Source organism: Tiliqua scincoides, chromosome 2, assembly GCF_035046505.1.
Source record: "Tiliqua scincoides isolate rTilSci1 chromosome 2, rTilSci1.hap2, whole genome shotgun sequence".
NCBI classification, from domain to species: domain Eukaryota; kingdom Metazoa; phylum Chordata; class Lepidosauria; order Squamata; family Scincidae; genus Tiliqua; species Tiliqua scincoides.
This window is the reverse complement of record NC_089822.1, coordinates 88,877,920-88,897,486: the sequence shown is the minus strand read 5'-3', so window position 1 is coordinate 88,897,486 and position 19,567 is coordinate 88,877,920. Positions and strand designations below refer to the sequence as shown.

General features: G+C 42.3%; 1 protein-coding gene across 1 annotated transcript in view; it reads right to left on the bottom strand.

The window, feature by feature from the left end:
- Positions 1 to 843: 843 nt before the first annotated feature.
- Positions 844 to 19,567, bottom strand: part of SNX30 (sorting nexin family member 30) — a 33,925-nt gene continuing 15,201 nt past the window's right edge. The window contains exons 2-9 of the mRNA XM_066616862.1: positions 16,608 to 16,796; positions 14,222 to 14,332; positions 12,367 to 12,525; positions 10,590 to 10,785; positions 9,016 to 9,215; positions 5,362 to 5,448; positions 4,434 to 4,586; positions 844 to 2,838 (exon numbers count right to left, since the gene is read on the bottom strand). Coding sequence (XP_066472959.1) covers positions 2,779 to 2,838; positions 4,434 to 4,586; positions 5,362 to 5,448; positions 9,016 to 9,215; positions 10,590 to 10,785; positions 12,367 to 12,525; positions 14,222 to 14,332; positions 16,608 to 16,796 — 1,155 coding nt within the window. The 3' untranslated portion in view covers positions 844 to 2,778. The remainder of the gene's footprint in view (positions 2,839 to 4,433; positions 4,587 to 5,361; positions 5,449 to 9,015; positions 9,216 to 10,589; positions 10,786 to 12,366; positions 12,526 to 14,221; positions 14,333 to 16,607; positions 16,797 to 19,567) is intronic.

Below are 19,567 nucleotides of genomic sequence, written 5' to 3'. Positions count from 1 at the left end.
AATCTTTGCTTAAATATCATTAGTTGAAATGAGAAAATATGAACATTTACACAGGACTCTAAAGTGAGAATCAAGGGTTCCCATCCCCGCAAAACCTATTTGTTGTTAGCGAAGTGTCTGCTGCCAACTCTTATTTGACACTTTTTTAAAAAGTATCTCTTGTAACCATAACACTTCATATAGAACCGGTAGTGAATGCTTCAGCTGGGGTAGAGGAGAAAGAGACAAGTTCTTTGGGAAGGACAACAAAATTGCACATGTTAAAATGAAGTTAAAGCTCACTGCTCCAAATACAATCCAAAAAGTTTGTGGAGTTTGATAAATTGCCCTTTCCCTCAGCCCTGGTAAAAGAAAAAACCACACACACACACACACACACACACACATACCCCTTGTCATTCATATACCATTTAACAGCTTCAGATACATTCTCTCAGAGCATTACTTCAAATCACTCTGTAGGCAGCTAAGTATGATAAATGAGAGCCAGTGATTCGCCTAAGGTTACCTAAGGAGCCCAATCCTATCCAACTTTCCAGGACCGATGCAGCCGGAATGCATCATCAAACAAACATTCCCTAACCTTCAGGAGACCCCTATGAATGCCCCTCACCGCAGGATGCAGCGCACACTGTTGGCATGGCTGCATCAGCCATCGAAAGTTAGATAGGATTGGGCCTTAAGTGAGTTCCTGGCAAACACAAACTTTGAACTGAAATTTCCAAAAACACAGTTAAGTCTTGTCTCTACCAAGCAACTCTAGCTTTCAAAATGACTTAAATTCAAAAAAGGAAGACGATAACCACCACCACCACCACCACCACCACCCCTCTCTCTCTCTCACACACACACACACACACACACAGATTGTGTTGGGAGAGATGTCAATTTAGCTCTCAAGTTTCTCCCACCCCAAAATATTTATCCTATGACAGAGGGAAAACTTAGAGCAGCACTAATCAAACCCCCCTTCTCCTCCTATCTCTTACTGCAGAACTAAAGGGCAACACTGAGAGGTCAATCATGACAAATGCAGAAACCTGCATTTAAGCAGCTTAGGGCCAAGCTACACATGATGCTAAGCGTGTTTGGGCTTCTGTCTTTTCTGTTTGGTACAGCAGCAGCCATGGATGGTGATCGGTGAAAGGACCACAGTGTGCAGGAAGAGTATTTTAACTCCTTTCCTCCACATTGTAGGCCCACTGAAAATCCTCCCTCAAAACTAATGATTGCGGGGGGGGGGGGAGTGTTCATGACAGCTCTGCCAGAAGCTTCTGAAAATTTACACAGATGAAAATAAGAACACAATTTGGGTTTCTGACTGTAGTGAAATACATGGACCCCACAAAGTTCCCCAATACTAGAAATGTACAAGTATGTGCAGATTAGAATATACACAAAAAGCCCTGGTAGTTAGATTTCCTTTTGGCAGGTTGGTATGAGAGCTACTGAAAGAAACACACATAACACGTGTCTGCTTTCATTGAAAACACGAAGCTTAAAAATGCCTTGTGCATACCTGGAATTATAATGTTCTTGTCAAAATAGTAAACAGAGTGAGCATGCCAAGAATTCTTAATGGAATCACCATCAAGGAATTCTTATGAAATTCATTTCTGGCACTACACAAGAAAAAGCTGTGCCCACAAAACTCCAAAGGAAAGTCAGCCAATAGAACATGAGAGAGACTGGTACAGAAGAGCATGCAAAGATAAGCGAACAAGTTTGAGGAAAGAAAGCAACTGGACTCCTTCCTCATCCTTCACATGCAGCATGATGCCTTCTTTCAATGTTGGTCCATAAAACCAAATATAACCCATTAGCTATAAATGGGATTTGATTATAAGCTACCTTTTCAAGACAATTTTCACAGTAAAAGACTAAGCTTGAGGTGAAAATGTACATGTTTGGCATGATGTGGTCACCATAAAACAAAGTTTTGTGGTATGATACCAGCAATTCCAGAGAGAGAGAGAGAGAGATCAAACTTTAATGTTTCCTATGAAAAAAAATCAAGTAACCTTTAGTACATATTTTGGGAGAAGCATCAACATCTTTTCCAGCTCCCTCCCTATACCCAAGAAACAGCTAGCAAGGCTGTAGAACATGGACTACATGCCACAACCACAGACCAGACTATAAAGCTTACCTCATGAACAGTCTACAAATTTCTAGTACATTCTACAAGACCATACCAACACTTGCCCCTAATCCTACCCACCCCAAAAGCTCAGGTGAATTCAAAGAGACTTTACAGAATCCGGCAGTACCTTCTGTCAGTCAGTTTCCATTTCTACACACAAGGGGGGGGAAATCCCAAGGTGTTTTGAAGAGAAAATTGCTGCTGTTACATGATCAACCACCCTTACTTGACAAGAAAAAAGGGAGAATAATAAAGATGTCATGTTGGCACCTTGCATTTTAGCAGTTTATTATTATTATTGTTTTAGTGTTTCACTCATCAACTCCATTCAATATAAAGTGGTCCAAGAAGAGAATTAAGTCCCTGTGTTTACTCTATCGTTAGCCAAGGATCACTTCGCAGTGGGAGTGTTCAAGGCCAACTCGGATGGCTTCGTAAAAAGGTGGCCAAATATGTAGTTACAAACATGTCCAAGTTGATCTGTTCCAAGTTTCAGCACAAGTGATGTTCCTCCATGGGAAAAAAAAAAGTATTGCACCAAGTTGCACGTAACATATCTCCAGTATATTTAGTGGTACCTGCACTTGGTCAAAGGTCCATAGTGGGGGTGTTGGGGGGGGTAGAAATGTGGTTTCTTATTTGGTCTCAGGTTTATCTTGCAACAGTGGTATAACAGACTCCCACGCCGTAAGGCACTATTTAAACAAACAAAAAACAAACATCAATATGTGAGCCACTAAGTAATACCATTTTTAAAAAGTCAGTCCATCTTTCAGTCCTAGAAGAAGCTACAGAATGCAATTGTGGGTTACAACTGTCCATCAACTAACTAGAAATATTCCACACTCCCAGATGTGGGCACCATTTAACTTCTAACAAGAGCCTTGTACCCCTACATTTCTTCTACCACAGCCTAATGTGTCTTTGCCCATATGGAGCATGTTCTACATACCATTCACAAGGGAAAGTCTGTTAATGCATGGAGCAGGACATTTAATAAACAAGCTTCTTAGAAAAAGCCAGAATGCTGGGTTATGCACCCTAAATTGGATTCCTAAAATATATGTACCAACACAGTTTGACCAGATAGATACGTGCAAGGCATAAGTTGTCAAAACCCAGATGAAGGGAGGAGGGGAGAGATCCTATGCAACTTATTTTCAGCATGTATGTGTACTCTCTGTCGAGGGATGCAAGACACTTCAGTCACCATCTTGAAATGGGTCTGAGCATGTGGCAAGTGTATACACAGGAGCAGATAAATGTGGGTACAGGAAATAAATTTTAGATAGGTCAGGCTACACAAAACTCTGGCAGAGGTGAATGCTTTGCCTATGCATCTTGCATAAATCCACCTCAAGACAACTTTCTGGCCGCTAGACGCTAAAAATGATTTCAGTGCTTGAGTGACGGTGCATATTAAAATCAGCAGCCTCTGTTTAACCTGTTAATTGACAACCTTTAGAAAGAGTAATCTTCAAAATGCATCTGAAACAAGAGGACAGCCCTGTTCTCCGCAGACAGCCAGACCAATTGATTAGCTCAGTACTAAGCACCACTGACAAGACAACACCTCCATTATTTGGATACACAATTCCGTAGAGCCCAGAGATGTTTGCCAGACATTGCAGTTGTATTGATTATCCCCTGCTGCTCTATGTCTTAATTTTTGTTATTGGTTGTTTTAATTTTGATATCTAGTCATTTCTTGTTTTATACTTGATATGTTAATAGAGTGTGTGGGGGGGTTAGTTGCCATGGGTACCAAAATATGGGATATAAATACACAACATTATTCTTAAGGTCCTGCTTAAAGACACACTCATCTCCAGACGACCATAACATTAACATTTCTGGGTTGCCTGCAAAAATATCTCCTTTTACTGGCCAGCCAGAGTAGCTTTTACAGTGAGCAAATACCTACTAGTCATATTTTTCAGATACAGCACAAGTATCAATAAAGTGAAGAAGCTAAAGTTATAGTCAGCATTCCCCATAGGGTGTGTGGCCGCCCACCACTCAACCAAGCTCCATGCAGCTCTGAGATTGGTTGCCCTGAAAGTTGGAGAAGACATGATCACCAACAGCTGAGAAAATGCCGCTGCAATCACTACAGTGTGGCGCTCTCCTGTGCTAGTTCTTAGAGGGAACACTAGTCACAACCAATATGGTAAATCAAAATGATGCAGCAATTCTAAACTGCGGTGTCCGTATCAAAGTGAGTTACATTCCTACTTCAGTGAGTCATTGCAACAGTCTCAACAACTGCATCCCTAAATTCAAAAATTACCTTCTCATAATATTGGATGTTTTTATCCGCCATTCCCATCAACAGCTGCCTAAAGTCCTGCCGCTTGTTGTTCTGCCATCGTTCCATATCTGCCTTCAGGTCGGCATTGAAGCATTCCACTCGATCTTGACACTTTTCAACATCTGTAGGCACCTGAAGAGAAGAGGGAGAGAGAAAAACTCAGCACTGCTGTAGCAGCGGGTCTTTGCCAAAAGAAAATTACTGGGGGATCTCTTTTAATATACAAAAGGTCAGGCTCACCTATGCATATCCACCCATTTTCACAGTTTCAATGGAACCTTAGAAATCAATTCTCAATCACAGTTATCAAAACCTTCTGGTCCTCGCTAAGCCGATTCATACAATCTTCGAGGGACTCCCCCCCCCAAAGACTTCCCCAATATATTGAGCAACTTAGAGCAAACGATTAGGCAATTATCCAACACCCAGGTGTTTCTGGTATATGGTTTTGTGACAAAATATCAACCTGACTGATTGCTGGGAGCCAAATACCTTAAAAGGTAAGGTATTTTAAAGAGCCCTTGCCCCACCTCTGGAATTACTGTACATGAAATCAATCCTAAACAACATATTATACATACCAAGGATCACTACTGTTGTTCTCTATAGTTTCATTGTACTGTACTGTACAATAGACTCGTGGATGCAGCTTCGTCTTTAACCTGTTTACTTACCATCATTTTCTGGTGAGGAATGTCTCTTTCAAAGCCTTAGAAAGACTTCAGTAAGGTTTATACTGCCATCCAAACCATGCTTACTCTGAAGCAAATCCCACTGAATTCTGTGGGTCTTATTCCTTAATAAGTGGGCATAGGATTGCAGCCTTACAGTATTTCAGGCAAAGCAATTTTTGACTCCTTGTTCAGCAGGTGAGAGATGGCTCAGATCCATTCTAAACGAGACTAACCTTGGGACGTTCTTCTCTTTTTAAGACCACAGCTTCTAGTTTGGCCTCATATTCTGCCTGCACCTGATCTCTTTTCTTCAACACATTCTAAAGGGGAAAAAGCATAACCTGAATTAGGGAGGCTGCAAGAGGCCTGAAGCTACAGATGAGGTATGATTCTGCTACCTTCAGCATTGCTTGGGCAGCTCTCTTTAAGATCTGCTTTCACTGAACACTTCTACTGGGTTGGTGAGGAGGTCCAGGAAGAAATTTAAAAAAAAAAATCACACATCTGAATCACTTGTTCTTGCTTAACTTCCCTGTTCAAGCAGCATCAATATCTTCTTGAGATTTAACCTTGAATTAAATTAAGGTCCATAGTGATAAGTGATAAACCCAAAAACACCCAACTGCTAGGTGTGTCATCAACGCACACTCCCTTTTTAAAGGACATACAGTCAGCAGCAACCTCTTCTCCCCCCACCCCTTTCAAGGCAGGCAAGATCACTATAGTATTTTAGCATAAAAACAGCACAGAATTAACATGTCAACTAAGGCCCTTAGACGTCTAGACCAATAATTCCCAAACTGCGAGTCAAGACCCACTGGTGAGTCAAAACCTGATTTTGGTGGGTTCCCAAAGGGTGATAGAAAGATCAGATAACTAATTGCCTCAAGCCCTGAGGCTATTCAAAATCAGGTACAGCAGTTGCTAGTTACCCTGCAGGAGATGAGCTCCGGCAGTTTGGAAGTATGAGTAAATATAGGGAGATAATTGCTTGAGGGTCTTTTTTCTGGTTATTACTACTTACAAATAATTATATCTTTCTAGATAAACCTAGGTGAGTCCCAACAGAGTGTTGTTTAAAAAAGTGTATCCCATTGCTGAAAGGTTTGGGAACCACTGGTCTAGATGTAATTAAACCTGCTTGCAAAATCAAGTGTGGACTTATTCTTCCCAGTCTGCTTCCTGCAAACCTGTGACCACAATATGCAAGTGATTTTGGCCCCACCAAAGAAAGAGTTGTAGTCCATTATTTATTAAGAACTTCCATTCTAGCGTAGATTACTGTGTACAAACAGCAACAGGGCAAACAGCAGCAGAAAAATCAGTGTCAAAGTGTTTATTTTCCCCAATGTCATCATCATAGACAGACACTTGGATTGCTGCCAGGCAAAACTTTCTGGGGACAGCATTCTAGAGATGTGGCATCACAACTGAGGTTGTCATCCACCTTGCCTTAAATCAGGGGTCTCCAAACTTTTTGGCCAGAGGGCGGCATCAAATATCTGGCGTGGTGTTGAGGGCCAGGAAAAAAATTTTTAAATATAAAATATAAATAGATAAATTAGAGATGGAATTTAGATGAGTGAATAAATGAATGAATAGGGTCACTCACTCAACCTCTCTGGCCCTCAGAACACCCTCCAGACACAACCAGAGCACAGCTCTTGTCATATACAGTTGAGTGGGCCAGAGGCTTTCTGAGGACAAGAGGCTGGCTGCGGGCCGGACGGAGGCTTGTCATGGGCCAAATCTGGCTCCTGGGTCGGGGTTTGGAAACCCCTGCCTTAAATGAATATTGCCATTCAGTAACCACCATTTAAGCGAGCATGTTATGGAGGTTTCCTGCCCTCTTTGTTTGCCCTATGGGGTAGGACACAGTGGTCAGCAAAGGAGTCAGAATTAGAACTCCACTGTTTTGGGAAAACTGTGGGCTGTTCCAGACTGCAGAGGTAAGCCATGAGAGCCCTTGCCATTCACTGCCAATCTACAGGTGGTAATAACAAACCACTGTCACACTAAGAACTGCAATTCTAGACAGACAGCAGTAGTGCAGTTTGAGTGATTATCAGATAATTTGCCTTATGACATATTGACGCACAGAGATGCTATCAAAGCTATTTTGGTAATCAATGGATTTGCTACCTGCTACAAAAAAAATCTGAAACTTACAAGGAGTGAAAGTTACATGAGTTATATGCATGGGCAGTCCTGTCTACAGGATCAATAGTTGTCAACATGCAAGTGTTAGTCAAAATTTACAGACATGTGAGCAGAAGGATCTTCAAAACATGCTGAGGTTAATGTAATTACTCATCTCTGAAAATCAGTTTTACTCAGCTTCATTGGTAAATACTTATTCCTTTAAATTAAGAAAAAAATGTATTCTCCTGATTTCAGGATGAGCCAAATCTTTACCAAGTGGAAGATACATTTACCTACTAACTGATTGCAACAAGATATGAAGCCTGTATCATACATTCTGCAATTAAAATGCAGAATATTGCTTTTGATCTGGATGATACCCTCAGCACAGAAGTTATGTGGAGCTTTTTCTGTAGTTAGAGGATATGCACTTCCAGTTTAACAGGTATTTCTACTTAAGGAGACGTATGCCATATGCTAATAAACCGGCTGTCCTTGGCTAAGAAACTGGTGTGTAGAATATGTCGAGATTCCACTTGGCGAAGTTAATAACTAACAGCTACATGAAAAAAGAATGAGTCAAGCCTGGGACAACAATTAAAAATTTGTTTCCAGCAAGGGGGAAGGTGAAAAGTCAGGTTATTACATTTTTAGAAAGACTACAACCGTTTCTCTACATGTTTTTCTTCCCATTGGCTCAGAATTGAAGTTCAACATCCCATTCTGAAAGTGGAAGGTCAGCATGCACGATGTAATCCACATTCAGATCATACTGCCACCCTGTTCAAATCTGCCCCACAAGAATATATCCATGCATACCATCTCTCTTCAGTTGTGCAAGTTTGCAAGAGATAAATCCAAGGCACAGAAGGGTTTACGCAGACAAGTCAAGGTTATGCTGAAGACCACCAAGGATACGGACTCAAAATATCCAAGGTATTCCTTCGTCACCAGAATGAGGTGGATTTGCTATTGAGTGCTCAGTTCTGCTATTGTTTAGAAAGTTACTTGCGCTAGAACACATCTTTCACAGATTTACAGCTTAAACGCTTTTTCAGCCCTTCCTGTTTTTAATGTATGTTGTAAGATATCCAAAGTTCTCGGTTTAAATAGAATCAGATTGAGTTGGGACTTTGGCAGATAACTACAAGGGGCAGCTGAAAAGTTAAAGTACTAGGGAACCAACAACTGAAAAAATTCCTAAAGATACAATTTTGATTTTAAAGAGTAGGTAGAAAGAATTCAAGTTCAGAAGCTGCCTCAATTAGCAAGCAGGTCTGCACAGCACAAAAAGGCAAAATCAGTACATGAAAGTCAAGATTATAGATTTTGTATGCAACATATATAATATAATACAAGTTGTTTTTTAATAGGAGAGACTGCAATCATATGCATGCCCCACCAAACTCAATGAACCCAAACAGACCCAAATTGTCATTAGCAGGAAGCCAGTGTTACAACTACGTCAGATTCATGACTGAGAACACTGAATTATCTTTTAATGTACATTTTACATCCTTGGCACTAGCCTGACAACATTAACTGGAACACACTGTAAAGAGGACTCCAAAGAGGAAATATTGATTTTATGCATGCACTTCAAATTCCAGATCTAAGAAACAACTATTTTGTAAAGTAAGCCATTTGACTACTGCACCCCTAAAAGTCACCCAAGGAACAGTATTAACTTTTCCAGAAAAGTTATTTTGATACAAGAAGCTGCTGCCCACAAAGTTGCACTTTACCTTCATGGATTCTGCATAGAGAATGTACTCTCTTAGAACAGGCAAGAAATCCTCAGTCATATCCTCACTCAGTTCCTCGAGTGCTGTACCACAGTTCCCAATACAGGCAGACACACCTTCAAGGGGCTCTGAGAGCTCCCTTTCTAGCCCACTCCAGGTAGAGTACACAGGGCCGTACTCTCGCAGTTCCACCAGATATTCTGTAAGAGATCCATTATGTAAGAGAGGGGATGGAGATGTTTTTTGGTTTTAAGAGAGTACATGAGATATAAGTCATAATAATCAGATGAGCAACTTCTCATAAGTTGTCCAAAGAAACAATTGAAACCAAGAAAAGTTATGAAAACTTAGAACTGTAGGACACCTGTTGCAGTAAGGAACTGGGAGGTTATATGTGAAAAATAGTATAATCCAGTGGTTCCCAAACTGTGAGCTGTAGTTTCCCAGGGAGCCGCAGAAACCAGCCAGGGGAGCTGTGAAATCCTCATAAAAACCCACCGCCCTTTATATTGTATAGGCTTGTAGCCCTAATGGGGAGCCACAACAAATGGCCCAGTAGGAGTAGGTCAAGGGAGTCACAAGTCAAAAGTTTGGAAACCACTGGTATAATCCATATATCTCAGTGCTATAGACGCTTTCCTGCCAAAAATTTTAGACCTCTACCTATAAAGAACTTAGCATTAGTATAGTATTTTCTGACTGTGAAGAGCAGTACACATGTTGTTCATCTCAATGTTGTCCTTTCAGTAATCTCGTAAAATAAGTAGTATCTCCACACTGCAGTTTGGTGTTGATGCTAAGGAGTCATTTGCCTAAAGGCCATGGCAGAAGTAAGATTCAAACAGGGGCAGTCCTTATTTAGAACTCAGTCTTTTGGTCACTATAGTGCATCAGCTTAAGAACAACTGTGTAGCAGAGCTGGAAAGAACTTTGCCCAAGGCCCTGGACTGCCGCTATCACCTAGCAAGCAGTACAAAGACAGACGACACAGTTGGTGGCTTGCCTCCATAAACAGCAGTTGGATTTTTAGCAAGTATATTCAGTTCTTTGAGAACGTTTGTATCCCAGTTTGTTTGTCCAAGCTTGTCAAGTTTCTTTTCAGGTTCAACAGTGATCCTATATACCAGTGCTTCCCAAAAATTTACCTTTGTTGCTATGCCCAGCACCCAGAAGAAAATGGGAATGATGCACTTACTTCCTTGTTCAGATGCCAGAACGGATGTTACAAACAGAGGTAAGGGGCTCTGGACAATAGGACCAGCCTTTGCAAATACACAAAACCCACACACAGCAGCTCTGCCCACCGTGTCAAGCCTCCTGCCGCTGTCTGCAGGGTCACAGAGCAGTCTCACTGCTCAGCAGTGGGTGTCCTACAAAGCCATGGTGAGTGCCTTGTGATAACATGGGGCACTGCAACATACACTTTGGGAACCTCTGCTATACGCACTTACCTGAGAGTATGCCCCACAATGGGACTTAATTCTGAGTAGACACATACAGGTTTGCACTAACACCTTTACTTTAGAATTCACAACCTGAACAGAGTTACAAGGCAAATTACAGGTGGTACTCACCCACTTCTTCCTTGATAATTCGCTGAGCTATTCTATCTATGGTACCGAGCTTCAGGGAAAATGTATCTAAATAGTCACCAATGGCTGCAAATTCCAACGGTCGACTTCTCAGTTTATAACTTCCTGTGACATATTTTACCGATTCTCCCATCTTAGAAAGCAAGGCCATTCCTTGTTTTTTATAAGCATTAAGATCCTGGTGGCGATAAGAGTAATCAGATTGTTTTTAGCTAGGGTGCCTCTTGTGTGTCCCAAATATACAGTTGTTCAAGAAAATCTGAAGACATAGACATGGTGTTTCTTACCTAGATTTTCTACAGATGGGTCAGTTATAGAAAGAGGCTGAAAAGCTTTGCAATTACATTTACTTTTAATCACTTGAAACAAATGTTTAAGGAGCAAAATTTAAGAAATGTACGTGTCTAGCACTGTAGAAGCAGCCATTTCAAACTGTGAAAATATTTCATGCTACTACAAGCTTAAACTATTTCATTCTCTGTTGCTTTGAACACTTACACAAAATTACTGGTCCCTCCAACCAGAGCTACCACATATAACTGGGCACTACACAAGGGTGCCACATCTAAGGAGGGGCCGTTCACATAGCAGATGTCACGTCCACCAGCAAGTACTGTGAGGAAAGGGTCGCCTTTTCTAATTTGTCAAGGCACTGGCCTAGTGGCAGTCCTGCTTCCAACTACCCAAGCCTAACAGCAGTTTCAATATAGAACAGTTATTTTACTTGCACTAACTAAAAGGAAGTTCTATAGATTATTGCTTAAATACTGGAAAATTCAAGCCTTGCCTGCTGCTTTCTATACCAATCTGAACGATGGATCACATTAGCTGTGTTAAATCTTATTTTGTTTGTTTTCACCTCTACCATTCATATCCTATACTCCACAGATTTTACTGGAGTAGCTATGCTCTAATTATTATTATTATTATTAACAGTATTTATATACCGCTTTTCAACTAAAAGTTCACAAAGTGGTTTACAGAGAAAAATCAAATAACTAAATGGCTCCCTGTCCCAAAAGGGCTCACAATCTAAAAAGATGCAAATGAATACCAGCAGACTGCCACTAGATCAGACAGTGCTGGGGTGAGGTGGGCCAGTTACTCTCCCCCTGCTAAAAAGAGGAGCACCCACTAGAAAAAGTGCCTCTTACCTAGTTAGCAGGGGTATTTACCCAATTAGCAGGGGTAATTAGCAGGGGTAATTAAGGGGTAAACCTTAAACATATCCTCCCCAGGAATAGCTGCTGGACAACAAGAGATCCCTTCAGAAGAATTCCCTGTCCCAAAGGTCCCCCAAGGAGGCTGGCTTTGCCCCCTTTCTAGGGAGCATGGTATTTAAACTCTTCCCCTTGAATGAGCTATAGTTGAATTAGATGTGAAGGAGTAACCCATTTGGAATTCTACACATAGATTTTTGAATCAATGAAAAATTGATTGCCCCCTCCCCCCCCAATTTAGCTGCTTTCTTCATTATGGATTTTATTATATTCTGTGAGCTATCAAGAAATATCTATTTTGGGTATATTGAGAAAGGTTTAACCGTTATCAGTTCCTGGCAACTAAAGGGGATACTTACCAAGTTCTGCTATTTACACAAGGTGAATATAACTGTACTACTCCAACACATACTTGCACTGACTTTCAATACATCTTTTCTCACTTTGAATAATTTCCTAAACAGAGGCTCTCATTTCCCAAGTGTGGTCTTTTAAAAATAACAAAAAAAAATCTGTATGGATGCAGTTTCTTTACTTACTTTGGCAGTAAGAAACACATGAAAGTGTTCATTGAATGAAAGGACTGGATGATCAGCAATTCTTCTCAAGAATTTATCTAAGGCCTTCCTCCTTGTTTCCACAAATTCTTCTGAAAAGCGATCAACAACTCCTTTTACAACAAACTTCTCTGGAAGAGGCTAGAAAGATAGCAAGTCAGTCAGGTACAGGAAACCAGAGCAATAATAATTATTTTCAACTGGAATACAGGTCAATAGCCATTCTTACATCAGTATCCACAGGAGAATTGGGTGCAGCACAAAAGACAGCCATTTATATCAGGGGTCAGCAACCTATAGTTGACCTGCACTGACCTTCCACTTTCAGGATGGGATGCTGAACTCAAGAATTGAAGTTTGTAATTCTCTCTCTTTAAGACTTATAGCGTAAACAGACCAAGAGCAGAAGCATCCTGAGAGACATTCTCAGTCTGGGCATACACCTCTCTGCATCATGCAGATCTCATTTCTTAGCACAGTGGCCTAATTGGAAGGCTCGTGCATACGTATCAAATGCACATGCGTTATTGATGGACCCAGTGTCTGGCCGCTATGCAAAAGACTGCTGCCAAAGCCTGATATAGACAGAACTTGAAGGTTTTAAAAACGAGGGCAGGCACAGCGACATGTCCAATCAGTAGTGGAATTTTATACTAAAAGTGTGCGTGCATGGTCTCCAAGCATGAAATCTATTTTCATTTGAAAGCAGGGTCAGAACTTCACAATCCCACTAGCACCACCTGCTTTATAGGCTGTGAAAATGATAAGGGGCACTTCTATACTTGCAACTGCCGCAGGGCGATCTCAGTTGTGCCACCGGCACATCAATTAGAAGACAAAGCTGCCAGTAAAAGCCAATTAAACCTTTTTCTTCCAATTATAATAGCTCACAGGGGAACATAAAGAGAACTATGGCAGGGAAAAGTGCTAAAACCTCCCCATCAGTGGTTCTGCCTATGGTGTGCTATTTCACAAGAAAAAAATATCACAGGACACGTTATGCATTTCGTACAATGTCCAAGCTCAACCCTGAAAAAATCCTGAAGGCTAAGCTTTGCAATAGGAAACTATAGCCAGGGTATATAATCAGTTTCTCCAATGATTTCTAAATACAGGCAAAAAGAAATATCTACAATTATCTGCCATATGTGTTTGTGTTTGTTATCTCAGTCCTCAAACTCAGATGTGTACTTTTGCAATTTAACTAAAAACCATCATCTTGGGAAAGAAAGACCACAGGTGAAGTTTCCTTTCACTAAAGCAGTGCTTCTCAAACTGTGGGTCGGGACCCACTAAGTGGGTTGCGAGCCAATTTCAAGTGGTTCCCCATTCAATATTTTATTTTTAATATATTAGACTTGATGCTACCATGGAACGTGACTGCATTTGGGGAAATGTTACAGACCTGTACTTTTAACAAGTTACTATGAATATTTTTTTAACAATGATAGCAAATGGGACTTATTCCTAGGTAAGGATGAGTATAGGATTGCAGCCTAGGATGGTTAAAAATTTTCCTGTTTGACGACGTCACTTCTGGTCATGACATCACTTCCGGTGGGTCCTGACAGATTCTCATTCTAAGAAGTGGGTCCAGTGCTAAATGAGTGAGAACCACTGCACTAAAGTATTAAATGTGGCAAATGTGTTTTTAACACCAGTTGTGTGGAATGTGTGTGAGAGTGCCCCCACAAAAGCAGTATTAAGAGTATGCATTGCATTTTTCCAAACCCCACAGACACCTTGATTTCATTATTGCTGTAAAACCAGAAGATGTGCGCTTTTTAAAGCAGAACAGTATGTGTTCAACAACAGGGAGCCCTGGACTACTACCTACGGGAATGAGATGAGTTGGTTGAGATTCCTCCAGTTTATTCCTCAGCCAGTCAAAATCCTGGTACCGTCGGCGCATGGAATACTCTGGTAAATCAAACTCTGCTCTTGTGGTCTAGGAACAATAACACACAAAAAGACAGGAGAAAGCTGTCAAGTCAAGAGAAGCTGAAGACACTAGACCTCTGCATTCCCAAGAAAATGCTTCATTTTCAAAATTACATTGCACAGAACATCTTGTTTACTTATATGTAAGATGTACAAGTCATGCCTCTGGCAACATAAGATACACAGCTAGCGTGGGAAATGGTCTCAATATTGTACTTGAACATGTATGATGAAAAATTCTGCTTTTAATTATTTTAAGATTATCTCTTTATGTTTGCCTCTTTAAGGAAACATTCTATTAAAATAATCATGTTATCCAACAGATTTTTTTTTTAACATCTTTCCTCATCTGGATGGTCTTAAGGGAAATCAGCACTTCAAAATTCAGAGTGTTAAAGATTTTAAACTTTTGTGGTGAAAAAGTATCAGCACAATAAAAGCATCTTTCCACACCAGTCTTGTTTCTATATAAAGGTGGAAGCGTCTGCAAGGTCAATCCATTGCTCATTTGGACATCATGCATATGCCCATTTTTCAGGACAACTGGCAGCAATTCCCACATTGTGCTGCCTTGCACTGGGCCCAATCATACAGCAACAGTGCAGCAACTGTTCAGATGTACAATGGGAGAGGAAATGTCATACAGGAGCACTTCTGAGATAAGAGGAACTCTTACTAGACCAAGAGCAGTTATGGGGAAGGTCTTGTTTGTAGTCAGGGGCATTAAAGGTCAGGGCACTCACGGTCATGTTGACACAGAGGAGATCAAACACAAGTGGTAGTACAAGCAAAAGGGGAAACACATTGATTGCCAGACACAATACACTGAAGCAGAATCTGGAAATTCTTCTGTACTTCCATGCATATCACACAAACGTAAGCCTTCCAAACTCTTGGGGCTTGGTATTTGTATAGGTGGGGCATACTTGTGAGTGCCTGCCAACATGGCACAAGGAATGCTAGCGCATCAAGGAAATCCCAAAACTGACTGCTTCTGTGCTGGACAACCCCTCTTGCCGTGATCTCTTAGCTCACCCCCTTTGCTGCGATCTTGCAGGCTCAACAGAACACAGCTTCACTTGGCCCAGTGTCGCTACAGGACTCTGCAGGAAACTGTTGCCTCCCCCAAACTGCCACCGCTCTTAGCGCTGCCACTGCTGAAAAAGCACCCAGCATGGAAAAAAGCTGATGCTCACTGCAAAGCCTTGTGCTCTAGATTCTTGGGGGCATCCCAAGGCAAGCCCTTCTTTTTTCTCTTATGAGATGTGTGTTTCTTAAGCCATTTCTGCCCAATGTTGCATATACGCAACAGGGACCAAGTGGGTACACCTGTGGGCTAGGCAGGTCATCCTTAAACAAATTACATAGCAAAACACTCAGACTATTCATTAACAGCTCATATCATTCAAGTCATATATCCTTGGTAAGTCTATAGAAAGGTACAGCACTGCCTACTTAAAGTTTGCATTCTACAAGCTATTAGTTCTTTGGCAATAGCAATTAGGAAATGCTACAGGAAGAGAAGACACTTGACACATAATACCATGTAAACAAGTCAGTGAAAGGAGACCACTGAAAAATGTATCTACAGCAGGGCTCATAAAATTCATGACTACTTATCATATGAAGTGACAAAATTATTAAGAGCTTCTATGTCAGTGGCCACTAGAGACACATACAGTAGTGGCAAAGACTCTATAAAGCAGCCAATTTATTCACACAATTTGTTAATCAATGACCAACACTAATGGGATAGGGCCTATTCAGATATGCAGGCAATCGGACCTCACATAACTGCAAAGCACAAGTTAATTCACAGTTATCTCCTTCCATCAAGTACACAGTAATTAGAGAAATCAAGATAGGTACTTGCATGTGTGCACACACACAAGCCAGGCATGTACAGAGAAAGATTCTGGCAGCCCCCATGGTTGAGGGTTATAATGTTTGAATCAATGCTAACAAAGAAGTCTAAGTGTGAAGCAGCTTGTTGCAAAATAGCCATATTAAACTAGACAGAAGCCAGAGCAAAAATTTGAGCAGACCAGTTAGGATTCACAGGGGAGAAAAAGGAGAACCAACAAAGGGAGAAACACAAGAGAAGGATTTCATAATGCTGGCTTGAAACACTATTTGGTAAAGAGGCAGAGCGCACAGTGTACAGACATAAGAAAGTCGCTAAGGATTACAACTGCTAGCCTGGGTTTCAAGGGATCTGACAAAGAACAGAAAGATCACAGCAAAAAACCATGACACAAAGGGAATAAGTTGCTGAGAAGTACCTTGGTTGTGACCCTGTATGTGATGTAAGTCTCCATTGTGCAGACATGCTTTTTGGGATCATCAACAGTGACAAAGAGGTCTCTCATCTCCCCATCCAAATCATCATCCAGCTGCAGCCTGTTGAGAAGTGATGAGGAGGAGGCGGGACTAGAAGTGTCTACAGGAGTACCATTGGGCAAGCTGAGATCCTAAGGGAAAAAAATGACCAGGTGGAGGAGGGAAGAGAAAAAAGGATTAATCATCAAGTTTAAATATGTTATTTAAAAAATTTTTGCCACATCTTCCCTGCCTGTGACAAGGCTGCTTAAAAACAGCACAACACAATTCATGAAACAAAACATCTTTTAATAAGTGTCAGATTGCAAAAGCCACACCCAAATCCAGGCTAAAAAAATGTATCCATCACCAATTAAAGCCAGAATGGAAGAGTCGAGTTTGTACACATCTCCTGAAGGACTATAAGGTAGGACCAAGCAGGCATCTGCAAGGTGTACCACAGATAGGTGCCACCACTGAGATAGGTGTATAACAGATAGGTGCCACCACTGAGATGTCCCTGCACCTGATGGATGCCTACCATACCTCAGAAGGCAAGAGCACCCAGAGCAAGGTCTCAGAGTATTGTAACGTATGGCAGAACATAGCCCTTTAGGTACCCAGGTCCCAAAAATTTTTTAAATGATCATGATCAGCACCCTGAATTGAGCCTGGAAACAGACAGGCAATACAATTCATGAAAACTTGGGGCAATGGGATCCCACTGAGTAGCCCCAATTGCCTGGCTGCCACATTTTGCACCCATTGCAGTTTCTAAACTCCAACAGCTCACTTCCTGGCTCTGTTGCCCTGGTCTCAGTCAAACCCACCTTTGCCAAGGATCCAGAGGAGATCAATACCGTCCATTTTCCTTGGCTCTCCCCTTTCCTTTCTCCCTGTGCTTCCCCCCTTTCTACCTTCTTGACTCCCCAAGCCTTTCTTCCTACCTATCTTGCTTCCCTTTCCCATTGCCTCTCCTCTTCCACAACTGCTCCTTCTTCCCCCCCTTCCCCTCCATTCTCTCCACCATCTTCTAGCCCTGCAGCAACAGCCTCCTGCCTCCTTCCCCCTCCCCCAATTAGCTGTCAGGCAGCACATCTCCTTTAAGCAGATAGTGATGGCACCTGGTCATGACATATTGTCAGTGGGATGTGTTTCAGGGTTGCAGACAAAGGCTCCCACCAAAGTATGGAGGGCTGGGATGCCTCACAGGCACTAATAAAGCTCAAAGTGTTAAGGAGACAAAGAATTGGGGGACAAAACACAGGACTGTTGGCAGTCCACCTCCATGTCTCTTTAATATTGAGTGGGCAGGGAGAGGGAGAACAAAAAATACAACCTATCAACAGATCAACCAATAAGTTCTAGTAAGTGCTAGAGAAACCTTAATGACTGTCTTGTATGTTTTCAAAGGGGAAAACTGTCATTCCTTCTTTGTCCAAGTACAATTTGGTGTGATCTGATCTTTTGCTTAGGCACAAATCTTGGTCTCTCCACAGAGCTTCCTGAAGTACCAACTTAAGGCTGCAACACTGTTACCCTGCACATGCCTGATCTTGTCTGATCTTGGAAGCTAAGCAGGGTCAGGTCTGGTTAGTACTTGGATGAGAGACCGCCTGGGAATACCAGGTGCTGTAGGCTTATACCAGGGGTGCTCACACTTTTTTGGCTCGAGAGCTACTTTGAAACCCAGCAAGGCCTGGAGATCTACCAGAGTTTTTTTACAATGTTCGCGCCATCATAACATATAACATTTATGTGTACAATGTATGTTGGTGTACCTTGCATAACCGCATGAGCCAATATTGCACAACACAATATAATTAACTATAAACATTTTTTGTAATTACTTGAGTTTACTTTGATGACTTGCACTGAAGTGAATCAGCCAAAGATGCATAGCCTGGACAGTAGCTGCTGACAACCAGCCTCAAGCACACTTCCAAATGTTCATCAGTCATGGTGGAACAGTACTTGGACTTAATTATCTTCATGTAGGAAAAGGCTGACTCACATAAATAAGTGGAGCCCTTCCTGCCTCAGGTGCTCTTATATCCCTGAGGGCCCTATTGCCTTCAAGTGGCTGCAGCTGTGCAGCACACTCTGCTGGATGCCCAGGCCTTACCCTTAAAGAGGCCACTGCTGACACCACATCTACCTCCTCACCAGATCTTCCTCGATACCAATACAAGTGGGGGGGGAGCAGATCTCCATACAGACCAGTGCAAAAACAGGGGAAAGGTGTGAGGGAGGGAAGATCTCTATATAGACATCACAGCAAGACCAGCGCAAAACCCCTTGCACACAGAACCAACAGATGGAAGTTGGGGGGGGGGGCAGACCTCCATACATACCAGTGCAAAAACAGGGGAAAGGTAAGTCAGCCCCAGTAGAGTCAACGGGGCTCACTCCCAGGGATGCGTGGACAGGAGCTCACTCTCAGGGATGCGTCACTCCCAGGGGGCATCACTCCCAGGACGGGGCTCACTCCCAGGGATGTGTGGACAGGAGCTCACTCCCAGGGATGCGTCACTCCCAGGGGGCATCACTCCCAGGACGGGGCTCACTCCCAGGGATGCGTGGACGGGAGAGAAGCCTGCGAGTGGCTCCTCTCCAGGTCTACTCACCAATCAGCCCCAGTAGAGTCAATGGGGCTCACTCCCAGGGATGCGTGGACAGGAGCTCACTCCCAGGGAGCTCACTCCCAGGGATGCGCCACTCCCAGGACAGAGCTCACTCCCAGGGATGCGTGGATGGGAGCTCACTACCAGGGATGCGTCACTCCCAGGGAGCTCACTCCCAGGGATGTACGGACAGGAGAGAAGCCTGCGATCGACTCATTTTGCCTCGCGATCGACCGGTCGATCGCGATCGACGTATTGAGCACCCCTGGCTTATACCATAGTCTTTCGTGACTAAAGGT